The sequence below is a fragment of the Triturus cristatus genome, chromosome 6, assembly GCF_964204655.1.
Source record: "Triturus cristatus chromosome 6, aTriCri1.1, whole genome shotgun sequence".
In the NCBI taxonomy this organism is placed as follows: Eukaryota; Metazoa; Chordata; class Amphibia; order Caudata; family Salamandridae; genus Triturus; species Triturus cristatus.
In genome coordinates, this window is record NC_140589.1 from 1,872,331,383 (window position 1) to 1,872,350,702 (window position 19,320).

At 43.2% G+C, this 19,320-nt stretch overlaps 1 protein-coding gene across 1 annotated transcript in view; it reads right to left on the minus strand.

Moving 5' to 3' along the window:
* LOC146822247 (ribonuclease inhibitor-like) overlaps nt 1-19,320 on the minus strand; it is a 125,808-nt gene that overhangs the window by 56,804 nt on the left and 49,684 nt on the right. The window contains exons 7-9 of the mRNA XM_085613378.1: nt 16,604-16,774; nt 4,388-4,558; nt 2,138-2,308 (exon numbers count right to left, since the gene is read on the minus strand). Of these exons, the coding sequence (XP_085469504.1) occupies nt 2,138-2,308; nt 4,388-4,558; nt 16,604-16,774 (513 nt within the window). The remainder of the gene's footprint in view (nt 1-2,137; nt 2,309-4,387; nt 4,559-16,603; nt 16,775-19,320) is intronic.

A 19,320-nucleotide genomic window follows, 5' to 3' on the forward strand; every position in this document is an offset into this window, starting at 1 on the left:
CAGTTCTAATTTAGTCTTCAGAAAATAATTTTAACTGAATTTAATATATTAAAAATGATCACTTTTTAGATTAAAATGAAGTGAGTTGTGATGTACCATGTTTTCTAATTTTGTTCTAGAATTAAAAGAAATATATAAGAAAAAATATACACGCACACACACACACATATATATAGTAGTTTAATAAATGTTTTTACTTTCTACAATACTTCACCAGTTATTAAAAATATTGTATTATATTTGTTAATAATAACATCTTTACCATTATATATATATATATATATATATATATCCTCTCACAAATTGACAAACCAGTCTTTATGTGTGCAGTCCCGCACCCCCAGAATATCAGTGGTGCACTCAGCCCAACAGGAATTGTAAAATTCTCAAAACAGATATAGGCTTGGGAAGCATATTACCGGACCATCCACCGGTAACAAACAGGGAGCTAGTTTCCCTGTAGTACCATCTGGTAGACAGTCATTTCCAGGACAAAAATAAGCATACCTAGCTGGATCAACATGCAAAAAGAGGATTTGTAACATGTAAAAAGTGTAAAGCATGTAAAAATAGCATTGATATGACTGAATATGAGACAAGTACAGGAAGAAAGAACAGCATTGACAAATTGGTTACATGCAGCTCAAACTATTGCGTCTATGTTCTAGTAAGACAATACAGAAAACCGTATGTGGGAAGCATGACAAATCCATTAAGGAGAAGAATATTCCTGAGCCATAAGAAATAATGACCACACATACCCACATCACACCTATTGTAGACAGCTATAATAGGATGGCCCAAGGCGAATGGTCAAGATGAGATGGCAGATTGACAAACAGTGGATCTACATAGATTGCGCTGTAGCTGGTAGGTCATTATCGGATCCGATACGGCAACTGCACAGACAAAGTCCTCAGGATGTTGATTGTAGCCCCATTACAGGCACACAGTTGGACACCTGACACACCACATCATGTCTTTCCCACCTTTCTTGACAACCACACTTGATAACCACCCGCTTAAGGGACGTCAGCCTTTCAGGGCTTGTGGAAAGGGAATCATTGGATGCTTTCTGACATGTCTGTAAATGAGCCAGTTAGATCTTTTATAGACTGCAGAGGTACCTACCTACTGTCGGAATGAACGGGTCTAGTATCAATATATTTGCCAATGGGTTATTCACCTAGGGATTACAGAGGCAGCAAAGTGGCATTGACTCCGGGGAAGCAGCTGTTAGCCTCAAACAGGGGCACTATAAAATGGGTTTCTGCCCTCTACAGGTTTCTAAATTGATTGCCCTCGGAATGTGCAACCATGGAAGCATATGGCTAAGTGGGGAAGGGCATGGAATGAAGAGCTCCCATGGGGAGAAGGGAAGCCCTATGAAGGGATATTTACAAAAATCAGCACTGAAAACAATGAAGGGTTGAACTTCCCTCCAGACAACCTTCATATATGGTGAGCATGCCCAGTGATAGCAATATATTGGAAGGGGGTACTAGCTGTTCCTAGCCGCACACCTAGAGATCATGATCGTGGGCCTGCGTCCACCTGGCGAGGAAGAAATTCCGCATGGATCTGGAAGTTGACATACCGATGGCTACTTATAGCCAGACAGACACTAGCCAGACAGTGGAAACACCAAGCCTATCCCAAATGCCACACATGGTGCTCAAGGGTCTAGGACACGACGGCTGTGGAGGGGCTGCCTGTGCCCACTGCCAAAGAAAAGGAGCATTTATTGGCCGCCTGGCACCCTGCTGTGAGGTTTATGAGGGAGATTAGAGATGGGTTTGTGCTTCCTAAACTGAGAGCTCTTGGGATGTTTGACTATATGGGACGTATTGGTCTCCGTGTAAGTTTTTCAAGGATACACAACGTGACAGTAGGTTAATGTGCTATGATTTTGTCAAGATGCCTATAGCTTGTGTAGGGAGGCGGACATGATTGGAATTTTTTTTTGTTTCCTTACTTCTTTTGAGTTATTTTTCAACCATAAGCACTGCAACCGCACCTGTATTGCGCAATGTTACCGCATGTGGTGGTCGGTGTATGTTGCTGATGACTATGTATCAAACTGAAGTGCAAATAAGGAGAATTGTAAATAAACAAGCAGCAAAGATTAACATCTCACCAAAGTTTCCAAAGTTTGCATCCAGGGTGTTTCAGTCCTTCACACAAGTGTATCAGTCCAGGGTCTCTGAGTGTGTTACAGCTCAGGTCCAGCTCTGTGAGACACCGACTGGTACTGATGACAGATGAGAGGTCAGCACCGCAGGACCCTGTGAGAGAGCACGTTCCCATCCTACAGAAGCACAGAAATGAAGCAGACCTGCTAAATGAATGGCATCACATTTTCAGTTTGACATCCATATGGCACTGAATTTATATATGAGTGAATAACATAGATAGAGCCAGGCTGACTAGTGGACATTGTGTTATCAAAAAGTCACACGCGTGCAGTGGAAACTACTGAGGCACAGAAGTTGCTGTCTCACTGCAAAGGAGCCTCAAAGACAACATGAATGGCCAGGAGGTGATCACAAGAGAACCCAGGCTTAAAGTAAGAAATGCCTTCTCAGCAGAGACACTTAGCATGAGCGCTCAGAGCCACTGGTCACCACAGGAGAAGACACATGAAGATGTGAGTACGATTAATGCTGTAGGGCCCGGGAGTGGTTTCCCAAGTAGGTTTATGCGTGATAAGTGCATCGCACTTTAAAACAACTGGCACCAGCGTGGAGTTAACTGAATCTGATGCCCGGACACATGAAGGGGCAGGGGCCCTTTTCACCTGCCAGCCAGAAACACAAGATGGGAGGTGTATTTGGCTGACACTAACTGTGTTAATAAAAATAGGATCACAAAAACAAGGCCCAGCCTTCATCTTTCAGGAAATGTCACCCCTCCGCCTGATAAAGAAGATTGGTTCATCGTGGGGGACAGAAATGAGGATTATTCGATCCTGATGGAGACCTCTGAAGGTCGGCTGTGTCCTATGCGAGCTATGAACACAAGCATCGGAACGAAGCTGGAGTTGAATTAATGGACTCCTCTGATACAGCCTTGACATGATAATAGATGTCAAAGTACATCTCCAGACGGGAATGAAAACAATACAGTGATAGACATAATGATGTATCACGAAAACCTCTATCATTTGTCGATTTTTATTCTAATAATCACCATTAGTTTGTTTAAATATTTATGTACCTATGTGTTTAGTCATCACATCTCTAGGATGTAGCAGGGGATGTCAAGACTCTGTGTATTTGTGATGATATGTTTTGAGCTTAATTTTGGTTCTTCTAGAAAATGCGCCATGGATATTTTAAAATTATGACTAAAAGTTGACTAGTACCACTGACGCGAAAGGACGTCCAAACATTAGTTTTATACAGGAGGAGCATGCCGTCTATGTGAATATAAACGAGAATCATGGCTACACCTTCTGTGCTGCGGTCCGACTTTAACAACAGAACGGTGGCTTCTTCTTAGAGACCTTTGCTTGAAAGAAAAAGTAACCGCCTGCCAGGGAGCCTCTGCCCTATGCTTTACACACAATGAACCTTATATTCTGTCTCGCTGTGGAAGATTCGTGCAAACTATCAGGGGTGCAATGTACCCTGGCTCGGTCCCCCAATCCGGGTTTCAAACTATTCAAACGCTGATAGCGGAAATATTTCAAATACAGGCCCGCGAAAGTCAACTCCCCAACACAGTCGCCAAGTGTAATCACTTGATAAGAAAAAAGAGTATCAGCACAAAGAAAAGAAATTAAAGCAGCTTTGGTGATTTGAAGGAGCTAGCAGGGTGACGCTTGCTTACGGATCTAGCCAAAAAAACAAAAAAACAAGGCCCAATTGAAATCATGATAAGAAGCCCTTAAAACAAATGCTGTAATTTTAATTATTGCACTTTCTCAGATCCAGTTTTAATTCTATGAATTGTGATGTTCTTCTTATTTTTTTTTTATGTTCCATTGTAATGCAATGGTTTTAAGTAACTTATGCAATTAATTAAATACCAAATAACATTAGTTTTATATTGTATACAGTAGATATGATTCATGGTAGAGAGGAGACCCCCTTTTTTGCTTACTACACATTTGACACCTACATTATATATACCTATTCAACATTACTGTCCCTGTGCTGTTTCTTGGATGTGAACAAGAAGCCAGAGGAACTGTCAGGCTATAGGAAGGGACGCTCTGTACTGGCCAGCTTCTATAGGCACTGGGATACCATTGGGCTGATGCTCAAGTGAACTGACCGCTGACGAAAAAGGGGGGTGCGTTTAGGAACTGGACTTCATGTTAGATCCTCCCTGCGAAGGTTGGAAGGCGCGTGCGTCACACAGCGGGGCGGGCTCGGCTACTCACCACAGCGTTTGTATCGTGCACTCGGGATGCTTCAGTCCTTGGCAGAGCTGCAGCAGACCCAGGTCTCCGAGAGCGTTGTTGCCCAGGTACAGATGTGTGAGAGACAAACCTTCGATGAGAACTCCAGTGAGAAGCCCGCAGCATGAATGTGAGAGGGTGCAGCTGTCTATCCTGCAGGAAGTAAAATAAAACTATGACACACTCCATTGCTGCCTTCCTCTTGGCCAACAAATAAACCTCACACTTTTCTATGCCTTCTTGAGCGAGGCTCTGAATAGGAGGTGCACAGTACAGGGTCCTCGGTAAAACCACATGCAATGTTACCCATTCCACCAGGTAAAAGGTCCCCCGTACCGGGCAATTACGAGTATTACTACCTGAAACGAGGAACTGCTGTATGGCACTGATTTTTCCCCGTCATTCAGCCACGTGGAATCCCCTAGTCCATACACTTTTTTCCCCACACATTGCTCAGAACAGGTGGTAACTGTGTGCTGGGGCCACTGCGTCTGGAGGGAGCTGGGAGGGCGAAGAGTGGAGTATGGGAGGAAAGGGACAGTTGTTTTCTAGGCGGGAATGGCCTGTATGCTTTCGCCAGGTAGGAAAATAGTAGAATCGAACTTGGCCTCGTGCAATTCTTCTGTACGGATTTAGTGGTCAGAAAAATGTGGTCAGGAGTTTCCACACGCGGTAAAATAAGGCGCGGAGAAACCAAATCAGAAGTATTCAAGCAGAGTGAAATGAATGCATAAAAGCACACGTTCATTTCAAACCTCCTGACTCGTAATCTGGCTCGAAGAATATTTTTCTACATTCATAAATGAATTTACTAAACAGATGAAGTACATTTATCTATCTATGAGTAGGTCCCCAGTGCACATCGTTGACATGGGTCTTTATAAACGTTTAATAATCTTTGTGCCAGACTTGGAATTGGGAGGTAAATTGAACGTCTGAGGGTTTGCAGCAGCTACTTGCGGAAACTCCTTCATGACCGAGGTGGGTACACAATATATAAATACCAACACGCCGGCTATCCAAAGGGGTGTCTTTGTCTGCTCCCTGATGATGTGTGGATTCTGAAATCATCTTAGATGTTCTGTGACAGCGCTCTATGCACTACCCCATAATCTGGCACTACCTCATAATCCGGCACTACCCCATAATCCGGCACCACCCCATAATGCGGCACTACCCCATAATCCGGCACTACCCCATAATCTGGCACTACCTCATAATCCGGCACTACCCCATAATCCGGCACTACCCCATAATCTGGCACTACCCCATAATCCGGCACTACCCCATAATCTGGCACTACCCCATAATCTGGCACTACCCCATAATCTGGCACTACCCCATAATCCGGCAGTACCCCATAAACCGGTTGCTCAAAATGGTTTCTGAATCTTTGCCTTCCAAGGATCTACGGACTAGAGAACAAGATGTCAGATACAATTCCTTGCACGTGTGCCTGATGATGTAGACACTAAGCCATATTTGGCAGCGTTGTGAGGAAAGACAAGCACACCTCTCCCTAGACTTGCACAGTGGGTGTTTTGGTTCCATGACTCACAGAAATAGAAGATACGAATGCATTGTTCCAATTGCAACACAAATATATCTAATACAATGTCGATCTTGTTTAAATTAGAGACACATATTACAATAGCAAAGCCAATTGTGATGATAGAGATTTAAGTGTCCGCCCAATGACCATGGTCAGGTCAAACATGTTTCGCCGCCTGCTTTTACGGTACTGCTGAAGAGCTAACACCAGATCCCTTAGGAAAGTCTGTGCCAGAGACTCTCTGGCCTCAAGAACTTGTTCAGTTTTTGGAAAATGCAACACTTCTCAAATGTCAACCTTTATTCATGTGTTTTTTCTATGATATAATATTATGATTATATTTGATCGCGCTCTGTGACAATCCAGAGATCATATTTGAGCATCTAAGTAAAATGTAGTGTGCGGTCTGAAGCAATAGCCTCCAGAAGCTGTGCAATCCCATGTGGTGTGTAAACTGGTTCATTAAAATACCAGGGATAGGGGTCATGACATCACATATACCATAAAGTCCCCATACCATTGCAATGTTGCCACTTGAGCCATGCTTACACCTTGAAATGTCACCTATTTCCTGCCATAGGGCAGGAGGGGAAACACGGTTCTTGGAAACATATTTAGCTTGGTCAGAGAGGTTGGGGGGCGGGGGGGGAGGGTGAACTTCAGGTTCTGACAACCATGCTGGCATAGCATGTTAAAATACATTATAAGAGAAGAAGTGTACAGGGGGAGTTTAAGAAGTGGTAGAAATTATCCCGATTACAGATTGTAAGGCGAACTTAAACACAGTATTTTGTAAAATAAATAACCTTTTGTGAGAACTTTAAAACACAGAAGAGAGACAGTGTGTGTGTGTGTTTGTCTCTGTAAGTATGTTAAAATCCCAGGTGAAATCCCACAGGCTCCTCTCCAAACCCGACTGAAAACACCTCTACCCACCTATTTACAAGAGTATAGATCTATTAGTGGGGTGTAACACCCCAAGCACCTTCTCTGCAGCCATGCCCCTGGTCGCAGCCACAGCCCCCTTGTCTCAGAGGGCCAAGAGGAGCAGGGACAGCGCCACGGACAGCACAGAACAAGCTTGCAATCCTGTTCAAAAGACAGGTTTTCATTTTTAGGAAGTAATGTATTAGCAGTTCGCTTTTTAAAAAAAAGTTATTATTTTCTCAAGTACCTGATCATGTGTCAGACATGGTAGCACTGTGCCCTGGTAACCTCCCATATGCCAGGCACAGATGTCACGTTTTCAGGTACCCCATCATGTGCCCAGTATAGCCATCTTGTAATCAGACACCGCCTCAAGGCTGTGACACCACTGATCCAATATCTTTTTAACAAAATATTTTTTAACAAAATCTTTTTCTCTGATCAAATATAGGCTGCTGTGGTCATGAGTTTGCAAATCATGTAAAGGATACCTTGAATTGTATCGAGGAGCACACAGCTAGTAGAAATGGAGCTGTGCTCAATGTTTCATTCTTGTGGATTCCCCACCATTCCGAGACCTAGTCTAATTAACGCACAGAGTATGCATAATGCATAACACATGCTCCAGAGACACAGTGAGACAGGAGAGCCAGCGCTTCTTGCCCTGTTCTTAGCAGGTTTGTTCCTTTGTGTCTTAAAAGAACAGGGCGCACTTCTCAGAACGAGATACTTCTTCCATGGTTATAATCCCTGGAAAGCAGCATTCTCTGCACAAGGCATCACTTCCATCTGTAAGGGCACTCTGGGCAACACTCTGAACCTCTGCTACCTGTACAATCTCATTCATTGATGGCACCCTTTCAAGAATCAAGGAGCAAAGGTGGGCTGCTCGAGACAGCTTGAACAGTTGAGCAAAACTTGATCAAAACACAGCAACGCTTCCTTGCACAACCTGTGCTGCTCTGCTGCAGGCAGATTTGGCAAATCTTCATTAACTCTAAAGCAAGAGAAGCAGCCGCCCCTCCTGGAGCTGTGTTGCTGTGTCCCTCCTGAGTGGGTGAAGGGCAGGGGCAGGGACTACATCCTTCTTCTGGATGTTCACAGGTTTGGAAAGGAATGATAGAGAAGAATGGCAAGGAAGATAAAGAACTCTTGGAGTGTGAGTGTTGTTCTTGAAACATCTGGTCGGTCCTTCACAAAGCTCCCAGTTACTTCCTGGCACTGGTGGTCGCCACACTGCAGAAGTATATTTGAATGGAATCCCAATGATTCAGTAGACATCAGCTGCACCAAATGGAATTAAAAAGCAGGTTGAGTTATGACAGCGTTTGAAGGTAGTCTTGTTGAACAATCTGAAAGCAGGACTTAAGTGACCTCAGAGCCTTGGACTGCCAGAAAATGCATTGAATACTTTACATACATGATTCCCTATGGCAAAGCTGAGAGCTTTTCAGTGCATGTCTTGTGGTGCTTTCTTTTGCTAAGATTTATTGAAAGATCTTTCAGCCTTATCAGCAGAATCAACAATATCACTTGTTTCTACATTTTTAGGAAAATGGGTTCTAAGCTGTGAAAACACTTTGACCTTTGGTGTTTGAACCTCTTCTGTGTGGTGGGCCTTGCCAATGGAGTCTCAGACACTGTAAACTCTTCCTAAATATGATTAGTAGCTGAAATGTGCAGGGCCCTCTTTTTAATATAAGGTCATCTTCTAGTGGACTGCTAGGGTAAGCAGCTCAGAAAAGGTTGCAGGGGACATGTATGACCAGTGAGTGTGCACTGTAGATGGCATACGTGTGGATTATCATGAGCATGGTGTGCTTCGCTAGTGCTTTACTGTGTTGGGACGGGAATCTATTTCGGATCCCCTGTGTGTGTGCAGTAACACATGATGGAGGATGGAGAGAGACTGACAGGTGGGGATATCACTTGCAGGAACATTCCTAAGGTTGTCTGAACTGCACCAGACATTGGGAGAAAGCTTCTCCTTTAAAGTGTAGGGACGGACCCTGCCGTCTCCATGCTTCATTCTTTCTCCAGAAGTGTGACCCCAGCAGAGAGAGGCAGCAAAGTGAGGATGCCTCTCCCTCTTTTGTGCCTTTGTTTTGTGTTTCCCTGGCAGATAATTCCCAACCCCACCCCTCATTCCTGCTGGACAAAGACTTGGCTTGACCAGTCTGGGAGGAACACATAAAATGTCAGGACTTGCCTAAAAACCAAGTAGAATATACATTATTTCTGTATAACTCAGATAAATCCTGAGTGGAAACAATGGTCAGAATGTGAGTGTTCTCATGGACCAGTGACAAGCCTCACAACCAGCCTGAATGGGAATTACTTGAAGAACAGAGCGAGGATTTGTGACTGCAGGCTCCTTCCAGATGTTGAAAACCACAGCAAGACTCACTCTAGGAGAGCTGCAGGCTGGCGGAAGGAAAGGAGGAGCGGTCCGTTGGAGAAAAGGGACTGTTGGAGTCATCCACCTAGCTGCCTGGTGCCTTATGAGCAGCTGTGGAAGGGACTAGTCTCTCAAACCCACAGGAGAAGGTGAATTAGCCTTGAGGGATGATATCCACTCACTGTGAAAGTAGATGCTGCCAGTGTTTCCTGCAGGAAGACGCCGTCTAGAAAATGAGAACCCAGCTGTGTAGGAAGTACAATTTGAGGTCATCCCAATTGAGAGGGTCAGGAGGCCCCCACGACACCACTGTGCGCAGGAAACCCTAACTATGATCATTTGTTTTATCGCTATCACCGTTGGGGAGTGCTGGGTTCTCAGATGGAACATGAGCGCCACCTTGCTATTTTGTAAAATAAAAAAACTTTTCATGTGTGGGGGCAACTGCTACCAAAGGCAAGCAGCCTCAGGTGCCCACCTGCCGGCCCTGAGTGCCCTGTGGAGCCGCCTCTCCCCCTTCCAGGCACCAAGAGCCTCGCTGCACTCCCTTCACTGTTACCTATGTCCAGAGCGGGAGAGCAAGTAGAAGAGGATTCCCTATTCGGTGATAGGGAGAAAGTACTGGGGGGGGGAGGGAGGAAGGCATGGCAGCTGCGTGGCTCAATGGACCAAGCTGATGCATAGTCCCCTGCGAGTCTGGAAGGATGGCGGGATATAGAGTGGCCCGGTGCTAGGCTCCTAGACCCAGGGGAACTCATTTTCAAACAAGGAATAAAAAGAAAACCAAGACCAACACAGCCCACACTGCATAAAAAGAAATACTTGAGGGGCTTCATAAACCTTGGACCTACCTGAAATGCTAATGTCTACTAGGTTGGTGATCCATGAGAGAAGCAGCACAAAGTATCTGGAGTTATCCTGCGGCCGCACGAGGCAGAGATGAACCCTCCCGAGCCCCTAGTGCCAGATAAAATTGGGTCAATAAGACTCCTTGGGTCAATGATCAGTGAAATGGGTTCCACAGTTGCAGGGTCATATTCCCTGCCAAGAAGGCTGCCATTGATTTGGGGGATTCCATAAGCATTATTAAAATGTGTAATCCACTTTTCCTCAGTGAATGTACAACTGAGTGAATTGGGATTAGATGTTTAGATATCATATATGTTTCCAAACTTGTTTCTGATCCCCTTTTAAAATAACCACAGTTATGTTTCCATTGACTTAGATAGAAAGCATTTTTTTTTTTAAAGTATTAGCAACTTGTACAAAAATGATTAATATTGCTTCGTATAGGTTTTTTCTTTTAAGCCTGTTTAAAGTATTTTTGCCTTCCTAACTGAGCTTTTCAGTTTTTGACGAGATGCATAATACCGCTTTTAAGACAACATATTTGTTTTTTTTACACAATTTTCCCTGATTTCTAATAGAGCGTAACCTGTAAACATGCAACTACCTTATTCAGTGTTCATTTATACCAGACCAGCTCAGTCTCATTTAGTTTACAATCTCGCTGAACTGATTGTGCTGGTTGATAATGTTGAACTGGCTGAAGGCTAGAGGGATAACTTTTAGCAGCAAGTCTCCTACAGTATTACATTTGTATGGGCAGAACTATTTCAAATATCAAATTCTTCCCACATTCTAACATGGTCTGTGGTGCCCTGTAGTCACTCCCTTCCCAGTCAACCAATTTACATTCTCCAAAAATCTTAAAGTACCAAATAATTACATATATATAATCTACAGGACAGATGTGATTACCAAAGTGGAATGTTTGAACAGCTGGAAGATCAAGGCAGCTACGGCCAGTTAAACAAATCAGGCAATCTGTTTGCCAAGAGATGACAGGCTTTCGATGCTATCAAAGTGTTATCACAGGTTTAAAAGTTAGCAGAAGGCACACTATCAGATTTGAGAAGTGCCTCTAGGGCTTCTTATGTTTGTTTAAAAAAACCTCATATTGAAATCACCTGAATTCCCTTAGAGAGGTCAATTTTAACCTTATGCACAACATGTTCTACCTTTTTCATTAATGATGTTGCTTTTAGTAAAATATCCTTATGTACATAAAAACGTATACAAATCAAATTCAAATTGTATTTGATTCAGACCTCGTCTGAGGACAACAAATGCAAATACATAATATTAAATAGTTGTATTTATACTTGTAAAGCTTTCTTTAAGACACGTTATAGACATAGTAAATTAAAATTGACAAATAAAGATACATGGTTTAGGGTTATTAGATTTATAATTTTTTTAACACAACTTAAAAAAACTCTTTAAGAACTTAAACAAGTTCTAGCAAATAAATTCATTAGGGGGAGACTGGCACAACGTCATTAAATCTTGAGTTAAAATGGCATTATATCTAAAGCAGATAGGTTTTATAAATGTTGTCGAGCTTCACACCAAAGTCGAATTTGGGCAAATTAAAACTACATGGCACAGGTCTTGTACTCTACCGTTACACAAGTCGCAGTTACCTGAAGAATGTTCAAGGGAATTCCATTTCAAAGAGTAAACTCTTAAAGGGAGAGTTCCTATTTGCAGAAGAAGAATACAGCGCCTTACTCTGTGTTCGAGCTGAAACTTTAAATGGTGCTCAGGAGTTTTATATAATATATTTTCCGCAAATTTTTTGTAATGCTTTAATTGAGTGCAATAGTCCTTATCTGAAACAAAGCTTATTCTCTGCGTCATATGTTTTAAAAAGAGCTTCAGATGTGCTGGAGACCAAGCCTGCAAATTTATACATTTCCCTTTATCCACATTCACTTTGAACACACCTGCTTGTGCCCATGGACTCCATACTAATCTTATCAACAATTTAAAGTATTTTTAAGAGCTAGAGATAAAAGTGACCCACCCGAGGAATGTCCTCACCTATAAAATGGGAATTTAATTTGCTTTATTTTCAGTCCAATTAATATCAAATTTGCTCTGAGGTGAGATTAATGTTATCTTTGTTAATTGACGTCCTACTCATCAGGATCAGAGTGAGGGCTGCAGTAATGGGGTACAGCCCTTTGATGAAGACGTGCCTAGGGCAGAGGCTTGAGGGTGTTCTGGAGTGTATTGACTGCATTGTCTGTGCGGTTTCCTGAGTGGTAATGGTAGGCCAGGTGGTCATGTTGGTCCTCTGGGTGTTGGCTGAGATGGGTAGGAGGGCTGCGAGAGTGAAAGGGTCCAGTTGGGGCTGGAAGCTCTTGTAGGTGCAGGTGATCTTGATGTTGAAGAATAGGCACAGCTGGGTGCAGATGTCTTGAGAGTGGGTTATGCCAATGGAGCTTGCTGCTAAAGCTGTGAAGTCCTTCACTAAGGTGAAGATTTATTTAACACTGTTGATGCTGTGTTTTTATGGTCATCTGAGGGTTTCTTGAGGAGAGTACTGTGGCGTGTATTCAGGCTTCCGAGTAGCTGGCTAAGATGATAAACAAACACCTAGCCACTCACCTCAAAGACAACCACCTCTTCGACTCCACTCATTCTGAATCCAGGCCCAACTGCCTTACAGAGGCCACATTTATCGCTGCCAAAAATGACATGTGGATGATAATAGACAGAGGTAACACTGTGTCCCTCATCTTTCCGCAGCCTTCCAACTCTGTCTCACACCCCATCCTTATCCAAAAAACAGCATGAAGACAACATTCATGGAACAACACTTTTCTGGATTCGCTCCTTCTTGACAGGAAGGCCGCACCCAGTCAGTCAGCCTAGCCCCCTTCCCCTCGAAGGCCATGAAACTCATTTACGGAGTTCTACAAGGATCCTCACTCAGCCCTGCTCCATTCAAAGCCTATGTGACCCCACCCGCCAGAATCATCTGCACCCACGGAATCAACATCATATCCTGTGCTGACACCACTCAGTTGGTACTCTCCTCCCAGAGTGTCTCCTCCAGCAAGACACAAAACATTAACTATTCTATTAACTGTTAAATTTATCTAAGAACAACCTTGTTGGTGTGACTGTTCCCCCTTCTATTATTGGGGATAAGGTTTGCTCATGACTAACGTTCTGAATCGCTGAGGAAAAAATATGGGGGCTAAAGCAAGGTGATGAGAGCGGAGTTAGGGACCATAATTTTAAGTCAATTACAAGGAGACAAAGGGAGAGTTCTTCAGTTTACCAACAGCATTAATTAGGTCTTCGTTTTGAGCGTTTATAGGTAAACTTGTTTCATTTTCACTCAAATGTGTATTTACTCAGGTTTCAAAGTGCTGGATTACATTTATTTGCCAAGAGCGGAATAGGTTGATTTGCTGAGTCACTTTGAGAGTTTATTTCCAAGTTCATTATATTCTATATTTTCATGTTTGCTCATTTAAAGGACATCTTTTATTGTTTACTGCTCCACAAAACAGCAACACAAGTAAAAAAGATACATGACACACAACCATCTCCCAACATTTGACATGTAATGATAGGTTAGCCTAGATCAAATCCCACAAAAATAAGAAATTGTGCACATTACATCACAATACCCTCCGCTCATGGAACCGCAGGTGTCACAGCACCCCTATCAGGAGGAGCACTCACCTCATCCTTAGAAGACACGACTTGCCCCCCACCGTCCAATAAATTTAGTCAACAACGACCCCAAACCTGCAGGCCAACTTCACTTTATCATTATGTCTACATTTCCGGAGGTGTACTTTCTCTGCTACTGCCCACTCACACGCATTCCTCTCCAACCGTCCACACTTGGCCCACCCTGCTCCATACAAGTAATTACGACTCTCCTCTTTGCCAGCAACAACAGCAAGTGCAGAAACTTAAATTCCATCTTTCTGCCTTTACATTTTTTAATTGCTCCCAACAGGTAAACAATCGGATTCAGTTCTATCTCAGCACCAATAACTGTGGCCACCCGCCTCACAAAAGATACCCAAAAGGAGCTGACCAAGGGGCAGCACCAGGTAAGGTGCATGAACAACACCACCTGTGCCTGACACTAGTGACAATTTCTAGGCCTACTGGGGTCAATCCAATGGAGTAACACCAGAGTGATATACATTCGGTGCAAGAAATTAAAATTAACCAACTTAAATCGTGCATTGCAGGACACCGTCCTGACCATAGAACAGGACCTAGTCCATTGTGTATCTTCCAGGGGCACTCCCAGGTCCTCCACCCAGGGAGCTTGGCCAGGAACGGGGTTCTAGGTCTATCAATGATCATGGTTCTATATGGATGCGAGACTAAGTGTCAGGCTCCCCCCAGCTCCAACAACCCTTAGAACAGAAGGTAAGTGGATGGAGCAGCTGGAACCTTAGGCCATATTTCTCGGGTTATGGCAGCAATACTGGCATATGTTAGGAATTGCCCATTTCCTAGACTTCTTGTGCTGACTCAAAAGTAATCCCCATTGGAATACAAATCCCTGAGGGTCTCGCATCCGCCCCAAAGCCAGGCAGAAACATCTACTGACTCCGCAAGCGTACGAAAAGCTGGCAAGTTCCTGCAAGGTCAAAGCAGCGTCCCCTAAAAGACATCCATGTTTGATGTGCAAAGTATTCTTCGTTACGGAGTACCCTGTCTGCCAAACCCTTGGTCAGTCTGTCTCATTTAGAATCGGGTGAGTCTTAAGCGTTACTTGCTCTATGTTTATTGATGAGTCTGTTCCTACTGGTCATGATATCCTGGTTCTCTTGTGTCTGGCCCTCCTAGCGCTGGCTCTTGTGTTCCTGGTCCAATCCTTCTGGCCCTCCTGCCTCTAATCCTTTTGGTCCTTGGCCACGCATTCCCGTCCCCTTGATATTGGTCCTTCTGGTCCTGGTCCTACCTGTCTTTTTGGTCCTTCTACATCTGGTCCTCCTGACTGTGGTTCAAGTTGCTCCTGTTGTTCTTCCTCTCGTCTGAAAGAGATGGATTCTGAATCAAGGGAGAGATGAATGACCATCCACTGCTCCTCGTCACGACAAATTGAAAGCGAGGGCAGTTTCGGCAAATGAGTTGGTGCAGAGAGTAGTGGAGGACATTCAGTTAAATCTCACCACTGGCGAGATCTTAATGTGCTTTTATTACTTCATCTAATTTCAGGCTGCCCTTCTGGTTGTCACTGTTCGGGAGGACCACTTGTTACCACCAGGGCACAGTGGATATAAACAGGCCTGCAGCGGCTGCCGAGTCTGGACTTCAGGGGCATCAGGAGGCACTGCAAGCAGGCAGGATCCAGTGTCAGCCTCAGCAAGGTTGTGTTTTTATGAGCAGCCATGGAGGTCCGGCTTTCAAGGCTGCATTTATGAAGTGCTGCTTGCATAGAAGTCTGATTGAGAAAATACCAAGCAATTTATTGCTGGTATTTATTAATTATTAGCATTGGACTCAGACTTTGTATAGCCTTCAGTACCAAACACTGATTTGGTAGTAACCCCAGGCCCAGGTTTTAGGGTCTTTCTTCTGCAATGATTTTTCCTTTGCAGCCCACAATCTCACACCTCTTTTGGTAGTTGCCTCACATAAGCTTCTAAGGCTGTCAGTGTAGCATGTTTTTGCTGCTGTATAAAGGATATCAGCTATTTGAGACAATAATTCCTTCGGTGCCCTCTTCTGTATGTCTCACAGATGCAGTCAGCCTATTCTAGGAATAATACATTTCCAACCCAGGGGATTCAGTACATAAAAATATTTTGCAATATGTGCATGTATGTTTATGTGTATATGTTTGAAAGAACTTGCGTGTAGGTTCTTTTGACTTAGAGGAAGACTGTTAGGGATGGGGTATGTGTGTGTGCGTGTGTGTGGGCCTGTGTGTCTATGTATTTTTAACCAACACTGCGACAACCAGATCAGTCCTCAATGTGCTGGTAAACTCTGATAGAACCCGACAAATACCATCTCTGTGAGGATCAGCGTGCGGACTGGTCCCTGGAGTGGGTTTAGGTATTTTTGAGTGTATGTTTAAAAAAACAAAACTAAAGGTTTAGTTATATTTGCTGCGCTTATCTTGGCTTAAAAACGTATTACCAGTATCAAGATGCACATGCATTAGAATCGTGAACACACACTCCATTACGGTCAATGGCATGTGTGTGGAAAACTTATAATAAGAACACGACGATGAGTTTAGGGGGTGTCAGAATATGCTGTATGTCTTTCCATTGAGGATATGCTAGACACATTTAGTAATTGGAGATCTGGAAGAGGGAGTGAGATATGCAAAATCAAAAAAGGTTAAACATCCAACATTGTGACATGAAATCAAAGGTACATGATAGGAGTGACAAGAAGAGCTGCAAAAGGAGTTAAGCATCATATAATCTGCATCAGAAGAATATATTCTTAAAGACAGAGGTTACAGATACCTACTTACCACAGCACCTGCATTTTACATCCTTTACACTTCAAACCATCAAACAGTGGCTGCATGAGGAATTCCATTAGATCATTTTGTGCAAGAAACAGCTCTGTCAGACATTCATTTGTCCTGAAAACAGACTCCAGCTCTTTGAAACATAAACCAGTGAGAGAGCATGCAGTCAGGCTGCAGGGCATGGAAAGGGAGAGAGAAAGAAAATAGATCAAACACTGCAAAACATGGGCACCACCTATGCAATTCAACATCACAGTGGCCTTTCCTGCAGGGCACAGAGATAGTAGTGAAACACATTATACAATGGCTTACGCTGAGGTGCAAGTGATATAAGATCACATCACAAAACCACTTTCCCTGCAGGACACAATGACACACACAGACAGTTTCAGAGCACATTATATGAAGGCTTCTCCTACATCACACACAGATACGTAGTATTAAAACACATCACAGTAGTCCTTCAGTAGAACACAGGAGATGTATCTCCCTAGAACATAACACACAAGCACTGACCCTGTAGGGTCTCCAAATTCTTATAGACAAATTCTTAAAGTTTTGCAAGGAGAGGGGTCCAGGGCTCAATACGGATAAAACCAAGTTTATGGTTGTTGGGTAGTTGCTACTAGAAACCGTGCTGTCAGGGCTGAAGTAGAGGGACTTGAAAGGTTTTTTAGCTTCGACTATTTGAGCATGACCTTATCTGACAAATTTAACTGGGGTCCCTAAATTAATATAGGTTCTCTTTTAATCACCCAAAGATCCTAAGCAATTCTATGCTGGGGCCGAGATGTCGAGTTATAATGATGTGGGTGGGTTTGAATAATTTGTTCGACATTGTGGTTTGAAGTGATTTGAGGGCAGAATGTAAAATAGCCACAAGAATGACCTGAGAAGAAGCAGATGAGAAATCTGGTGCTCGCCCGTGGCGATACAGAATTATCAGCTGCTAATTACATTTTTGAAAATCAAAGGTATTGCCCAGAGACACTAATTTGGTCAAGATTGACAGGATGACCCAAGAGCCTAACAAGTGATGCATGCCTATAATGAGAGATTGTTGCAGACGTTTAAGCAGTACAGTGGAATAGAGACTCAAGCCAAAAGATATAGGACATTTTGTGTCATGATATGGTAGTTGTACCACACTATGAGGGTGACCACAACTCCTTGATTGTTGCTTTAATTGGGATAGAATTTGTGAAGGGAGCACTTATCTGCTTTACGATGGTTACAGAACCCATTTTGATGAATAACTTTAGTAGAATGTCAAGGCCTAGTGTAATGTCAAATCAAAACCTATATGCTGAGATTTACTTTTGGTTTGTGCATTATTTGTCTAATTATCAGAGTATTCCTGTTGAAGAAATACCAATTTTGGATATACATGGTTGTTTCTTTGCCATATTTCAAGGTATTTTCGCTGAAAACGCTGTAAATCGACGAATCCCACAGACCTAGTTGGTTTACGCCGTTATTAGCTAAACAAGAACTGAAAAAAGCTGTCAGGGGCTTCATCCGTTTAGGCATTCATGCTGCCCGCTTGAGATATGTCTGCATTTAATTTTGCCAAACTAAACTGGGAAGACAAAATTTGGCAGGACATGCTGCAGGCCCTTAAAATGAATAATAGTGAAGCGTTTTGGCATGTTATCAGACATGGGAGGACTGCTAGCGTTATACCTAGACGTAACCACATAGAACCATAGCTACGGGACAATCTCTTCTCTAAACTGTATGAACCAGATTGTTCTATCAACCAGCCTTAAAGAGGGGGGTGGTGGGTGCCTTAATGTTGACTTAGTAAATTTGATGTGCCGGCTGAACGAAAGGGTCACTCCAGTCTTGCTGACACCCACTCTGCCGTTGACAATTTAAAGTCATCCAAGGCACTCAGCCCAAATCACATTCCTGGGGATATTTTTAAATCCGACCCCTTGCTTTTGTTCCATTTAAGCAAATATTCATTCTAATACAATTGCAGCTGGAGAGGAGATCCCTGAGAATTGGAGAGGGTCTGAAATCAACTATGTATTTAAGAAGGGTGATGATAGTTGCCCTGTTAATTAAGGCTCATCAGCTAAATAGATAACCTACAAAAGATTTTCTCAAGACAGGTATTGGACAAGTTACAACTTTGGATAGATGACAAGCAGATAATGCCTCCCCTGCAGGCTGGGTTCTGTAGAAAACTAATACCATGGATCAAGTCTTTATGTTTTCTCTTTAGCTTTGGAAGTATGTTCTCCTTGGTAGTCAAACGTTACATGTGGCATTCGTTGACTTGCAAGCCTCATCCGATCTGGTACATGCAAGAAACGTCTGGGAAGGTCTAGCAAACATGGGCGCTTCGGAGGGCATAAATGATCTTTTAAACAGACTACAATAAGAAAATTATGCACATGTTAGATGGGGTCCTGAGGGGCAATTAACTGAGGGCATTCCAATCTCCTGCGGGGTGAGGCCGGGGTGCGTACTTGCCCCAAACCTGTTCACCTTATATGACGTGGCAAAAGTATTATGAACGTGAGCAAACAACTCCCCCTGAATTGACTGGGGCTAAAACTCCAATATTGTTGTTTTCCAAAGATTTGTTATTAAACTTCAAATCTCCCATATCTTTTGTGCAGCACACAGAGATAGTAGTGAAAAACATTAAACAATGGCTTACCATGCCAAACTGAATTGCTGGTCATCCAAGATCACATCACACAACC